Raw genomic sequence first — 14,964 nt, 5'->3', positions numbered from 1 at the left:
AACAACAGAGGATGGAAAAAAAAAACGCACTAAATGTTAACATTTTATTTACAAACTTGTTTTATTGTCATACAGAAAGTAAAAATGTAGCTACAACCTTGGATTTGTGCAACAGGTGGCCACACTGAAACAAAAAAAGTATGGCTCACTGGTTGCACAGCTGCTATAGCAATAATTTTATTGGGGTAGGGTGGATTGGGGTGGGGAGTAAACGGAAAACAGACAAAATAATACAAAAAAAAACACAAAAAAACTTTAAACCCAACAACAGAGACGACAAAATGAGAAATTTCCGCCAACAAATTCAGGAAAAAGCACAGACCCAAAACTAGAACAGTCCCAAAGTCCTCACACGGAATACATAACGGGATTTGACAGTGAAAATGTGGAATGCTAAGTGGTGGGCTGCCTGAGAACCTTGGGGCTGTTAGGGGGATGGTTGGGGGGCTTGTAACTCAGTTCGAAAGATTGAGAGGAGAAAAAAAAGAAGTGGGTTTTAGGGGGAGGACGGTGGTTGTTCCACACGACCCCACCCACCCAGTACAGTCTTGCCCCAAAAACAGAGCTCAGAGCTGGGGAAGGGGAAGAGGCGGGTGGTGGGGGTTGCAAGTTGTAGGAGGGGCGGACGTTCGGGTTTGTGGGGGGGGGGTGGATGAAGAGGAGGTCGGTCGGCTCTCATTTCGCTTCTAATCATCTTCTTCATCGTCGTCGTCGTCCTCTTCGTCATCTGGGTCTCGCTTTCTCTTTTCGCCTTTGTGGGCATCTGCCTCTGCTAAACACAACCATGCAGAAATGTTTGTGTTATTGATTTATTGGTGCAGGAGAGGCATGTAAAGAATGATTGACGCAGGCTAAATGTCTGATCTAAATTACCGTATTTTTCGGACTATAAGTCGCAGTTTTTTTCATAGTTTGGCCGGGGGTGCGACTTATACTCAGGAGCGCCTTATGTGTGAAATTATTAACACATTAGCGTAAAATATCAAATCATTTTTATCTCATTCACGTAAGAGACTAGACGTTAGAGATGCGCGGTTTGCGGGCACAACCGCGGAGTCGGAGATCGGGCGGATGAAATTTAAAAAATTTGATTTTATCCGCGGGTCGGGCGGTTGAAAAAAAAAAAAAAAAGATTTTATATAGATTCAGGCGGGTGGCAGTTAAACCAATTCGGAAATATATATACATAGTTAAATGTTGTTACCCACATACGAAAAACGAGCAGGCACCTGCAGCATATGCCACAACAGAAGAAAAAAAGAAAGAAGAGATGGACACTTTTACGGAGCGGAGAAGGGACGCCTCGCCGGGGTCCGGGACCGAGGCCCCTTCCCCCGAGAGGGCCCCACCGGGAGCCGTAGCTGAGGCGATCCGCGAGAAGGGCCCGACGCACGTCCAGGGTCACCACCGCGCCCACCGCACGACACCCCGCCTCGTCCGCCTTCGCCGCGGCCGGCGTCACGCGCAGCAGGTAAGCAGCTTACCTGCCCCGTGGCCGGGGGCTCGTAACAGGGGTCACTCCGCGCGCTCCGCCCGCGCAGCTTACCTGCCCGCCACCCCTGTTGCCGGGGGCGCGTAACAGGGGTCACTCCGCGCGCAGTGCGCTCACGAAAGGGGTGGGGCTCACCCTGGTTGATATAGACAGCAGGACGGTGGCCATGGAAGTCGGAACCCGCTAAGGAGTGTGTAACAACCCACCTGCCGAATCAACTAACTGAAAATGGATGGCGCTGGAGCGTCGGGCCCATACCCGGCCGTCGCCGGCAGCGAGACGCGCTTGGAGGTGCGCTCAGCGCGGCTCCTATATGATTGCGCACTGGTGTGCGTCTGGGCCGTGACAGCGTGGCACGCGAATGTCTGTGCTGCATTGGATCAGTCTCCTTTCTTTAACAGGCAAAAGCTTTATAACCTCACTAATGCCTTGCATCCATATTAGATATATAACAACGGGCGGGTGCGGGCGGATGCGGTTCTGGTTAAATGTTAGATCGGGTGGATGGCGGATGGTTGACGACTTTCTGATGCGGTTGCGGATGAAATAATTGCCTATCCGCGCATCTCTACTAGACGTATAAGATTTCATGGGATTTAGCGATTAGGAGTGACAGATTGTTTGGTAAACGTATAGCATGTTCTATATGTTATAGTTATTTGAATGACTCTTACCATAATATGTTATGTTAACATACCAGTTGGTTATTTATGCCTCATATAACGTACACTTATTCAGCCGGTTGTTCACTATTCTTTATTTATTTTAAATTGCCTTTCAAATGTCTATTCTTGGTGTTGGCTTTTATCAAATACATTTCCCCCAAAAATGCGACTTATACTCCAGTGCGACTTATATATGTTTTTTCCTTCTTTATTATGCATTTTCGGCCGGCGCGACTTATACTCCGAAAAATACGGTATTTGTAAGGGACAAGCGGTAGAAAATGGATGGTAACTTATTAAACTGTACCAGCAGAAACATCAAAACTTTGATTGTTCCTCCTGTGCAGTTCCATTTAAATCCTGCAGGTGTCAGTAACACATTTTACTCTTGGAGAAGAAGACCAATACGTCTCTAGAAGGTGACAAGTTTCCACACAACAGCCCTTCTTTATTACCTTCGTCTTCCTCCTCATCTTCCTCCTCGTCATCAACTTCCCCGTCCGGTCCGTAGTCTTCCTCCTTAAGGTGAGTAAAAAAAAAAAAGTAAAATTAGACGCCGCAGCAAATGCAGCGTCTCCTCCTCCTCCTCCTCCCATGCTTCACCTCATCCTCTCCGCTGACCTCGTCGTCGTCCTCGTCTCCCTCTACCTCCTCCTCATCTTCCTCGTCGTCGTCTTCCTCGTCAAAGTCCTCCTCCTCTCCGTCCTCGTCTTCCTCATCTGTGAGTCAAGCAGACACATTTTGTAGACGCATTCTGGTGACAATTGTCTCTTCTCCAGAGTCTCGGTCGCCCCACCTTCGTCGTCATCGTCATCCACGCCGTCTCCGTCCACCTCTCCGTCAGAGTCGGAGGCCTCCTTGTCCTCATTGTCATAGCCGTCCAGGTAAGTGAGCTGGGGGAGGAGTTTGAAGACGCTGTCCTTGTAGTCGTCGAGGTTGGTGACTTCACAGTTGAACAGGTCCAAACTTTTCAGGTGTTTCAGCTTTTTCTGTGGATCAAACAGCAGATTGTTGTCATTTTAATGCATCTTCTCTATGTACAGCTTTTATAGCAGTAAATATTTAACTTGCAGTACTGCCTCCTCTCTGTGGGTGGCAACAGCGAGCTTACAATGTAGCAGGCGACTCACATTTAAACAAATATGAGGCCAAAAAAATTAAGTAAAGTACTCACTGACAATTGTACTTTTACCAAATATGCATTTACCTGCTGCAGCAAAGGTAATAAAAAAATGTATTTGTGCCGCTGCTTAGAAGTTGGGCGCTGCACCGTATCTTACACGAAAAGTGAAAGACAGGAAGTGGTCCTTGCTTGATGCATTTGAACAGCAATGGAATAGAAGCTGTCTCCCAAAGAAAAGTATTTATCGTGGGAGCATATGTGCTATTGTAGAAATAAAATAAACACAAAAAAACAGCAAAAATTTAATAATATTTAACAAGAAAAAAGATTAAATGTTCATGCTAACACAAGGATTTATCTTTTAATTAGGGATGTCCGATAATGGCTTTTTTGCCGATATCCGATATTGTCCAACTCTTAATTACCGATACCCATATCAACCGATACAGATGTATACAGTCGTGGAATTAACACATTATTATGCTTAATTTGGACAACCAGGTATGGTGAAGATAAGGTCCTTTTAAAAAAAATAAAATAAATTAAAAATATTTGCAGGGGCCATTTTGATATTTTTCATTATTTAAGATTTTTTTAAACTTTAGGGCTCCCTAAAAATTTTAAAAATATGTTTTTTTTAATTTTTTTATTATTATTTAACGCTTGAAAATCTTCAACTCTTAAACATTTTTTGTTGTCCGATAATGGCTTTTTTGCCGATATCCGATATTGTCCAACCCTTAATTACCGATACCGATATCAACCGATACCGATATATACAGTCATGGAATTAACATTATTATGCCTAATTTGGACAACCAGGTATGGTGAAGATAAGGTCCTTTTTAAAAAAAAAAATAAAATAAAATAAGATAAATAAATTAAACATTTTCTTGAATAAAAAAGAAAGTAAAACGATATAAAAACAGTTACATAGAAACTAGTAATTAATGAAAATGAGTAAAATTAACTGTTAAAGGTTAGTACTATTAGTGGACCAGCAGCACGCACAATCATGTGTGCTTACGGACTGTATCCCTTGCAGACTGTATTGATATATATTGATATATAATGTAGGAACCAGAATATTAATAACAGAAAGAAACAACCCTTTTGTATGAATGAGTGTATCGTGTTTTTTATGTTGATTTAATAAAAAATAAATAAAAAACGATACCGAAATAAAAAAAACGATACCGATAATTTCCGATATTACATTTTAAAGCATTTATCTCCACTTTTAATACATTTAATTTTTTGAAAAAACTTTAAAAAAAAAGTAAGGCATAGGCGTCAGACCATTTACTGGACTATAAGCCTCTACTTTTATCCTGCGCTTTGAATGCTGCGGCTTATAAAACGGTGTGACTAATTTATGGAGTTTTCTTCACAAAATGTTTTGTATGCAACAAATAGTTTTCGTACAACACCGACAGACACTGAAAAGGTGCGTTATTGTTTGCGCTGTGGCGCCATCTTTTGGATGAGTTTGCTCACTGCAGGAGCTGCTGGTTGAAAATGTACTTCATGTTTCGTGCCATGAACCGGAAGTATATCCTGTTTTGTCTACTATTTGTCTATAGTGTTGTAACTCGTATGGAGTCTTCATTTATCACTCCGAGCGACGTTTGTAAGTTTTACAATACAACTAAAACTATTCATGCTTACTAAACCGTCCAATGTGTGATGTCTGGAGGAGTGCTTTCATGCATATTTGTACGTACTATTGTATACTAATCACGCTTGCGTCGTAAGCTTTAGCGAATATGCTAACACGGTTACGAGTGTCTGTGTTGTTGTTAACTTACAATGACATTCTTTTTGTATTGTTTCGGTTTCGTAAATTCACCAAGACGTCACAGTGTAGTTATTGAGTCGGTTTAGCTGATTGGAGAGCTAGCTTCCGCAGCTCCTGGGTCCTTGGCAATGACTTCGCTTTGTGACAGGCACCGCTTAAAAACAATTAAGGTATATAAATAAACATTTAAAAAATCTGTCGTAGCGGTATATCTGTGGCTTATGGTACGATGCGGCTAATATCAAAAAATATTTATTTTTACATTTGGTGTGTGCGGCTTAAATGGTGCTCTATAGCCAGGAAAGTAAGGTATATGATGGCTGTATCTTCCTCCAATGCCTGCAGCACTCAAGCAGGCCACGATACTACCAACCACATTTAACATTTCCCATGCTTGATTTGCGTTGCAAGCTATTTACACAATAACAACTAGGGGTGTAACGGTACACAAAAATTTCGGTTCGGTACATACCTCGGTTTAGAGGTCACGGTTCGGTTCATTTTCGGTACAGTAAGAAAACAACAAAATATAAATTTTTTGGTTATTTATTTACCAAATTTGTAAAATCTTCCACCAAAAATATTTTTCTTAGTGGAATATAATATGGTATTTTGGAGATTGGCGTTATGCCGACATTTATCTATTGAATTCTGTCTCTCGTTTAATTCCTTGCTTCTTTGGGGCGGTATAGCTCGGTTGGTAGAGCGGCCGTGCCAGCAACTCGAGGGTTGCAGGTTCGACACCCGCTTCCGCCATCCTAGCCACTGCCGTTGTGTCCTTGGGCAAGACACTTTACGGTGCCACCCACACTGGTTTGAATGTAACTTAGATATTGGGTTTCACTATGTAAAGCGCTTTGAGTCACTAGAGAAAAAGCGCTATATAAATATAATTCACTTCACTTCACAATATTTGATGTGAAGTAATGGGAACCTTGGATAGGTCAATAACTCATAATAACATTGATTTTGATTCAATATTATGTTTTGAGCAATGACAGTTTGAAAGAAAAAAAAACAGCTTTGTTTTATTAGTCAACATTGCAACTTTTTCTAAATTACATTTAACCTTTTTTATTTCACTTTTGTTATGTTTTTGTTTATTTTAATAGTATTTTTAGAATGGGCCGTGGGCCTTTAAAACATTAGCTGTGGGCCGCAAATGGCCTCCGGGGCACACTTTTGACACCCCTGCTATAGATAATAAAAAATTAAATGTGATAAATCTATGGATAAAAAGCAGAGCCTGGCAACGCATGCGCGTTTATCATAACTCTCTCTCTCTCTCTCTGTCTCTGCCCCTCCCTCATCAATGCTGCGGCACGCACAATTTGTTTTGTTTTTAACCCTTTCTTAACCCTGAACGTACATTGAAAATACTCGCAACCCTAACTCAAAATGCCGGACATTTGAGGCATTTAAGAAACTCCGCCCTGACAGCCCCGCAAAAGAGGACATGTCCGGTGAAAAGAGGACGTATGGTCAGTCTATCCTAGCCCGTTAGCTGCTAGCATGCCGTGTGTTGTGCCTCGGTGTGCATTGTTTACACAACGTGCATTACGCTACTTAATATGTCCGTGTGGGAACTTGTTCGGTACACCGCCGAACCGCAACCCCCGTACCGAAACGGTTCAATACAAATACACGTACCGTTACACCCCTGCTATCACGTGATCACAGCATTTGCCCTTGTTCGTCCGTGTGGATGGGCTCATATTGCCCATCCGGGTTGAAGCCGAAATATTCCCACAGCAGGACATTTGGCTTTGTAATCAGGTTTTTCCTCTTAAATGTTGTTACTTTGCGGAACTTCTCACTAGCAAGTCGTGAGTAGGAAGGCATGAATTCTGTGTGTGTAAGCTCGCGGTCCTGCTCTCCGCCCACCGAGACGAGGATTTTAAACGACTCTTGAAGGGCTCACTGCGATCGGTTAATTTTACTGTTAAACGGGCTCAGGGGCTGAGAGCGATGCAGACACCTCTTCTCGTTTGAAGCAAGAAATTGAAGAAAACAAACACACACAGACTTAGCAATTTATCCATTTTCAATTATCGTGCAAATGGTGTTTGTCATTAGCTGCCTCCACTGCAGCAAACACAAACTACCTGTTTCCTTAAACACTTTTGATTGGCCAAGAAGCAAGGCTCAACAATTTTGATTGGCGAACATGTCTGTCGCTCAAATGCCGGTGACCAAAAAAACCCACCTATTGCGGTTTGATTATCGCGCTGATTAACGGTTGAGACCTATATGTGTGTATTCCCTTTTGCCTTTATGTTGTACATGTATGAAAGCGTTGTGAAATGTTAGACCCCAGGAAGAGTAGCGGCTGCTATTGCAACAGCTCAACGGGATCTTAATAAACTAATTGACACTTCTGTTGTTTGGCAGCATGACGTGAACCGTGAATGGTCCAAAGTGCCAAGGGACCACTTGTGGACAGTGTCTCGTTTTGTTATGGCCCTGTGGCACAATGCAGAAATAAAATAAAAGACAAAAAAAACTGTTGTAATAGAGCAAAACTGTATTATTTTAAGGGTATGATGACAAGAGTTTTTCATTTGAGTCCGATGTTGCTTCGGGCAAATGAGAAATAAATAGTACATACCAATGGTTCCAAAGTGCTGATTTCTTTCAATGTGTTGCCGCTCAGGTTTAGATGTGTGAGGTTGGGGAGTTTCAGCGCTAAGACCTCTAGGCCGCCACTGATTCTGTTGTCGCTCAACTCCAGCTGATAGAGAGAGAGACAGAGCAATAGGAAAATGAGGTCTGGACTTATGATGTTTGTCCACATCCAACTTCTTGCCCCATACCTTTTTGAGTTTTTCTAGTTTTGGTATTTTGGAGATTGACGTTATGCCGACATTTATCAAACTGAGGAACGTCAGGTTGACAAACTCATCTGTGAGCCCTTCAATGTTTCCATCGTCCGTTCGACAGTTGTCTAGGACGAGTTCATGTACCTGAAAGACAGTAAAAATGATTAGAAGGTGAGAATACTCACTGTTGAAGAGATATTCATTCAACCCAATGTCTGTTGATACTGTGATATGTCTTCATCTGATAGAGAGCATAAAAATAAACATTAAATACCCGATCCAACAAGTCAAGTTGTAGATTGAATCAGTGATTCTCAAATTGTGGTACAATACGCAGGCTCCATCTAGTGGTACGCCAAACAAGTCTATAAACCCGTACTGTATAGATGTTTGTGCTTTGTGTGTGATGTTACAGTGGCCAACAATATTAAATATACTTATTGAATACTTAGACCTACTATGCTGGTGTATTTTAATGTGGTGTACTTTGAGAGCCAAGTGTTTTCTGAGGTGGTCCTTGGTGAAAAAAGTTTGCGAACCACTAGATTAGATAGATTTTACAGCTAGATATGTGTGAGAAATGGATGCATTAGGGGCAAGTGGTAAAAAGGTACAGTAAGTTATTCAAAATATTAAAAAAGGAAAAGTGCTTCTTTTTATGTTGGTTATGTTTTTTACTTTACAGTGTACTTTGATGGCTAACATGGTGTCATATTGCACCATTGAACCTATAGAAAAAAAATCAAGGTATGTAGATTATGTACAAAATGCAACTATTGAGGACACACTGGTGTCATGTTTGTTTTTTTAAATAATGATTGTGATAACCAGGCTGTGCAAACACACTTAGCTCATCTCTGCTGAAAGACAATTTAAAAAAATGTAGCCAAAATGTTGTTAAGAACATGATTTATCCCTGGTAATACACCACAATAGAGCTTAGCTCAACTTTTTAACACAATCTTAGCTAAAATAAAATTATTATTATAGAAAACATGATTTGAAAAGCAAATGTCTTACATTTTTCTTAAACCAGGGTTTCTGCAGGTATCAGCAAATCTAGTTTAATGCTTTTTAATGAAACTTAAATATATATATATGCCTATGTTCTACTGCAAATTGTTATCAGTCAAAAGCATACAATTGTTTGTACAGACAAAATCTGCGGTCGCCTCCGAGGTTTCTCATTGTATCCCATTGGGTTGAGTTTTTTCTTGTCCTAATGTGGGATCTGAGCCGAGGGTGTCGTTGTGGCTTGTGCAGCCCTTTGAGACACTCGTGACTTAGGGCTATGTAAATAAACTTTGATTGATGGTTTGTCCCTGGTATAACAACCAAATGAGCACAGTCCCACTTTTTAAAACATCCTTGGCTAAAATATGATTATGAAAAACCTGGTTTGAAAAACACGTGTCCTACATTTTTCTTAAACCAGCCCCTTGCTGTCAAAAAAGGTGGTTGAAAAGGTGAGGTTGTCTTATATTCAGCGACATCTTATATTTGGCATATTTTTCCAATTTTTAACCGCTTCAGCAGGGGGGTATTGTAAAGAGTTCCAGTAAATTGAAACTTCACTAGCTCGTCAGTGTTGGACAACAAAAATAGTTGTAGTGAAAATGTCATAATTAACATGGTTTCTCTCTAGTAAAAGAAAAAAAATGGGTGCAATCTCCGCTTTTTAAAGCACCTCCATGTCAGTCTTATCAATCACAAGTTGATCAATTGTTCACCAACAGGGCGAGCCCGTTGGCGTCTTCCCCTTTAGCATGCGATGATTTTAATCAGCTAAGCTACTTGCTAAGCAGCATTGCCCCCTTTTAAAACGTGCAGTAGACGCCGAAGCCTGTGTGGCCGCCATTAGCCCATGCTACAGTGACGGAAAGGTTGGCGAATACACCCTTTTTAATACTGACTGTTTGCCCCTTTTTTCGCTTTAACCGGCGTTAAGGAGTACTCATTGTTGTTGAGACATATTGTCAATTTGTTTTAAAGTAAAAGCGGCGACACAGAGCGGAAATGTAGTGAGCGAGAAAAAACAAAGATGGAGACTGTTCCTTTCTTCCAGACCTTCAAAATAACTTCATTATCCTAAATATGTAAACAAACAGCAAGGTTTGTTAGCAAAAGTTGCACTTCAGTAAGCACTGAACATCTTGGAAGTGCTGTTTTCCTCATTGGGAAAAACTGGGCCGGGTGGTTTGTTTTGTTGTTGCCAATTGCATTCTTACACATTTGTAATGCTTATGGACATCATATTAAATGTTTTTAAATACAATTTAAGGTCTTAATTTTCGCAACATTGACCCGCAGAAACCCTGTTAACTACCCCTCGCATCAAAAAAGGAGGTACCGTATTTTTCGGACTATAAGTCACAGTTTTTTTCATAGTTTGGCCGGGCTCCAGTGCGATTTATATATGTTTTTTTCCTTCTTTATTATGCATTTTCGGCAGGTGCGACTTATACTCCGAAAAATATGGTAGGTCTTATATTCAGAGACGTTTTATATTATGCATTCTGTATTTCCCCCCAATTATTAAACGCTTCAGAAGCGGAGGTTTGTGAAGACTTCCAGTAGCTAAAAACGTAACACAAGCCCCTCAGTGTTGGACGACAACGGGAAAAATAGGTGTAGTGAAAATGTCAGAAATAGCATGGTTTATCCCTGGTATAACAGCCCCACTTTTCAAAATATCCTTGGCTAAAATATAATTGTGAAAAACCTGGTTTGAAAAACATGTCCTACATTTTTCTTAGACTAGCACAGTGGTTCTTAACCTGGGTTCGATCGAACCCTAGGGGTTCGGCGGAGGTCAAGACACACCCGACTCATCGGCGTATTGTGGATACGGCAACAGCGGAAGTCAGACTGATTTGGAGGTGTGTAATTTGTTGTGAGTTCATGCACTGTGTTGGTTTTGTTCTTTGAACAAGGTGATGTTCATGTACGGTTCATTTTGTGCACCAGTAAAAAAAAACATGGTAACACTTAAGTATGGGGAACATATTCACCATTAATTAGTTGCTTATTAACATATTGGCTCTTAACTAGTCATTATTAAGTACTTATTAATTATTATTATAATTATTACCTACTCAGTGGCCTAGTGGTTAGAGTGTCCGCCCTGAGATCGGTAGGTTGTGAGTTCAAACCCCGGCCAAGTCATACCAAAGACTATAAAAATGGGACCCATTACTTCCCTGCTTGGCACTCAGCATCAAGGGTTGGAATTGGGAGTTAAATCACCAAAAATGATTCCCGGGCGCAGCACCGCTGCTGCCCACTGCTCCCCTCACCTGCCAGGGGGTGATCAAAGGGGATGGGTCAAATGCAGAGGTGTGTGACAATCATTGGTACTTTAACTTACTTAGAATATGTTCCCCTAGTGTCCAAAAAATTCTAAATTAAGTCTTTGTTACTTAGAATACAGGTAAAAGCCAGTAAATTAGAATATTTTGAAAAACTTGATTTATTTCAGTAATTGCATTCAAAAGGTGTAACTTGTACATTATATTTATTCATTGCACCCAGACTGATGCATTCAAATGTTTATTTCATTTAATTTTGATGATTTGAAGTGGCAACAAATGAAAATCCAAAATTCCGTGTGTCACAAAATTAGAATATTACTCCAAACCATCACCCAACCATGCAAATTTTGCATTTCCTTTGGAAATCGAGGTCCCAGAGTCTGGAGGAAGACAGGAGAGGCACAGGATCCACGTTGCCTGAAGTCTAGTGTAAAGTTTCCACCATCAGTGATGGTTTGGGGTGCCATGTCATCTGCTGGTGTCGGTCCACTCTGTTTCCTGAGATCCAGGGTCAACGCAGCCGTCTACCAGCAAGTTTTAGAGCACTTCAAGCTTCCTGCTGCTGACCTGCTCTATGGAGATGGAGATTTCAAGTTCCAACAGGACTTGGCGCCTGCACACAGCGCAAAATCTACCCGTGCCTGGTTTACGGACCATGGTATTTCTGTTCTAAATTGGCCCGCCAACTCCCCTGACCTTAGCCCCATAGAAAATATGTGGGGTATTGTGAAAAGGAAGATGCGGAATGCCAGACCCAAAAACGCAGAAGAGTTGAAGGCCACTATCAGAGCAACCTGGGCTCTCATAACACCTGAGCAGTGCCAGAAACTCATCGACTCCATGCCACGCCGCATGAACGCAGTAATTGAGGCAAAAGGAGCTCCAACCAAGTATTGAGTATTGTACATGCTCATATTTTTCATTTTCATACTTTTCAGTTGGCCAACATTTCTAAAAATCCCTTTTTTGTATTAGCCTTAAGTAATATTCTAATTTTGTGACACACGGAATTTTGGATTTTCATTTGTTGCCACTTCAAATCATCAAAATTAAATGAAATAAACATTTGAATGCATCAGTCTGTGTGCAATGAATAAATATAATGAACAAGTTACACCTTTTGAATGCAATTACCGAAATAAATCAAGTTTTTCAAAATATTCTAATTTACTGGCTTTTACCTGTATGTTCCCTATACTAAAGTGTTACCAAAAACATATAACTGTCTTGAATTTGAAGAAAAAAAAACATTTTGTTTTTCACTAAAGAAGGGTTCGGTGAATGTGCATATGAAACTGGTGGGGTTCTGTACCTCCAACAAGGTTAAGAACTACTGGACTAGTCCTTTGCAGTCAAAATAGGTGGTTGAAAAGGGGAGGTTGTCTTATATTCAGCCACATCTTATATTTGGCATATTGTATTTTTCTAATTTTTAAACGTTTCAGCAGGGGGGTATTGTAAAGAGTTCTGGTAAATAAAAACTTCACTAGCTTGTCAATGTTGGACAACAAAAATAGTTGTAGGGAAAATGTCAGAATTAACATGGTTTTTCGCTAGTAAAAGACAAAAAATGGATGCTATCTCCGCTTTTTAAAGCACCTCCATGTCAGTCTTACACATCACAAGTTGATCAATTGTTCGCCAACAGGGCGAGCCCGGTGGCGTCTTCCCCTTTAGCATGCGATGGTTTTTAGTCAGCTAAGCTACAAGCTACATGCTAAGCAGCCATTGCCCCCTTTTAGAAACGTGCAGTAGACGCCGAAGCCTGTGTGGCCGCCATTAGCCCATGCTACAGCGACGGAAAGGATGGCGAATACACCCTTTTTAATACTGACTTTTTGCCCCTTTTTTCGCTTTAACCGGCGTTAAGGAGTACTCATTGTCGCCGAGACATATTGTCAATTTGTTTTAAAGTAAAAGCGGCGACACAGAGCGGAAATGTAGTGAGCGAGAAAAAAAAACAAAGATGGAGACCGTTCCTTTCTTCCAGACCTTCAAAAGACGACAGAATGACAACATGGCGACTCCTGAGAAACAGTATGCCGTTCCGAGCATTTCAAATAACGACACATGTTTGCAAATAGCCATTGTCTATATATTAACGAATGACCATTCGCTGTGTTGCATACATTTGTCCATGTTTACAGACATGCGTGAGTAAGATGAAAACGTCGAGTTTTTGTCTGCCCACGCACGACGCGCGGGGTTGTCCGGATCCCGTCGGCCCGCAATCACATTTTAAATAATAAGGCCAACAACAACCCGAGCCATGATTTTAAATGACAAAAACGCCAACTGATAAAATTGCACTGAGCATAAAGAGGTGGTTGTTGTATTTACACCGTTTTATCGTTTTCTGCCTGCTTCGCCAATATGGCGGGAAGAGGATAAGTTGGGAGGCTGCTGCGTTCAAAGACCAACATCGCGTGTTGTGAACACCGAATCTATACGAACAACACGCTTATAAATTAGTACAAATGTTAACTAATGACATACTGTACAACATTATACGCGGAGGCTGACTTATTTCAGAGGGGTTGCTCCCCCCTCTCAACTTGCTTTCCAACAAATCAAGTAGGAATATACAGTTCTAGTAAATAGACACAAGCGTGTGAATAACACGGTCAATTGAACGCATCGCTGTTTTTTCATGCGTTATCAATGACGAGTGCGGTTATAGCCTTAATAGTATACAATTCCCGACTTCGGGGTGGAGACGGTGATTTAAAAGCATTTCAACCAAAACGCTATCATACCTGGAAACGTTGGCTGGTTTTGAGTGTTTTTATTTTTTTTAAAGGGCGCCCTCATTGAGCGGTTAACATGCTAGCAGCAAACATGGCTACCCACTATATGGCCGGAGCGAATGCACCAGCATGGGCAGCACGTTAAGGTCCGATAGCAAGGCGGAAAAGGCAAGTTGACGGATACTTCCAGGGGGTCGATATGGAACCGACAGTGAATAGAGGAGAGGCTGCTACGAAACGGTTAAACAACAAAAAAAGCACCGCAATAACGCCAGCGAGCGGAGGAATTGTCGTCTCGGATAAAGTAGCGAGTGAACGCAGCTTTTTCTCGATACACCCAAGCTCTCGTCCCCCCCCACCACTTCAAAAAAGACGACAAATTGTGCTTTTTTTAAAATCAGAATCCACAACATGTGGTCACCATTACAGGTCAAAGCACGGGGGGGGGGAAAAAGTAGCAAGCTAAGCTAAAGCCAATGCTAGGCTTGAAAAACTCAAAAAAAAAGGCACGACTCACTTCAGACGGTGCCCTGTTTCTTCGCTCCAATTGGATCCTCTCTTGAATAAACACCATTACCGCTGGAAGTCAAACTTTTCCTCTCTCTCTCGGGTGTTTTGGTGCGTGCGTGTGCCGGGATCGTCGGTCCGAGCGTAGAGATGCCCTAACGGAGGGAGAATATAGGGGACTGTATAATGAAGTGAGCCACCGCTAAGTTAGTCGGAGAGGAGAAACCATGGAGGGAAACGGGACTGAAACAAAATATATGCTCAACAGCGCCCCCTTTGTCCAGAAACGCCCATCGCCGCCTAAAGGGGCAACGGCGGCCTCAAAACAACACTTGTCTGTGGTGCAATTCATATTTGCCCGGTAAGTCCTTTATAATAATAATAATAATAGATTTTATTTGTAAAAAGCACTTTATATTGAGCAAACAACCTCAAAGTGCTACAGTGTATTGAAAAAACCCCAATAATGATTAAAAAAATAAATACAAAATGCCTAATACAG

The 14,964-nt window shown here is 41.5% G+C and overlaps 1 protein-coding gene across 6 annotated transcripts; it reads right to left on the bottom strand.

The window, feature by feature from the left end:
- Nucleotides 1-474: 474 nt before the first annotated feature.
- Nucleotides 475-14,720, bottom strand: anp32b (acidic (leucine-rich) nuclear phosphoprotein 32 family, member B). 6 transcript variants are annotated; one of them, XM_061922934.2, is made up of 7 exons: nucleotides 14,473-14,720; nucleotides 7,892-8,041; nucleotides 7,687-7,809; nucleotides 2,954-3,146; nucleotides 2,761-2,876; nucleotides 2,613-2,676; nucleotides 475-769 (listed from the first exon to the last, which is right to left on the bottom strand). In XM_061922934.2, the coding sequence occupies exons 1-7, from the start codon at nucleotides 14,527-14,529 to the stop codon at nucleotides 687-689; spliced, it is 786 nt and encodes a 261-aa protein (XP_061778918.1). In that variant the 5' UTR covers nucleotides 14,530-14,720; the 3' UTR covers nucleotides 475-686. The 6 variants fall into 6 exon arrangements, with proteins under 6 accessions (XP_061778918.1, XP_061778917.1, XP_061778916.1 ...); XM_061922933.2 differs by having other exon boundaries at nucleotides 475-772; nucleotides 14,473-14,717; XM_061922932.2 differs by lacking the exon at nucleotides 14,473-14,720 and adding an exon at nucleotides 13,201-13,499 and having other exon boundaries at nucleotides 2,779-2,876.
- Between the last annotated feature and the right edge of the window lie 244 nt (nucleotides 14,721-14,964).

This window comes from Nerophis lumbriciformis, linkage group LG27, assembly GCF_033978685.3.
Source record: "Nerophis lumbriciformis linkage group LG27, RoL_Nlum_v2.1, whole genome shotgun sequence".
In the NCBI taxonomy this organism is placed as follows: domain Eukaryota; kingdom Metazoa; phylum Chordata; class Actinopteri; order Syngnathiformes; family Syngnathidae; genus Nerophis; species Nerophis lumbriciformis.
Note: the sequence above shows the minus strand (reverse complement) of the source record. Positions and strands in the feature narration are given on the sequence as shown.

Excerpts from the sequence above, each read along its gene's own strand:
- anp32b (XM_061922928.2), bottom strand. The coding sequence starts at position 13,296 with ATGGCTATTTGCAAACATGTGTCGTTATTTGAAATGCTCGGAACGGCA. Across the intron at positions 3,147-7,686 it reads TCAGCACTTTGGAACCATTG|AAAAAGCTGAAACACCTGAA; the intron begins GTATGTACTATT and ends TTTGATCCACAG. Across the intron at positions 773-2,612 it reads AGATGAGGAGGAAGACGAAG|CAGAGGCAGATGCCCACAAA; the intron begins GTAATAAAGAAG and ends GGTTGTGTTTAG.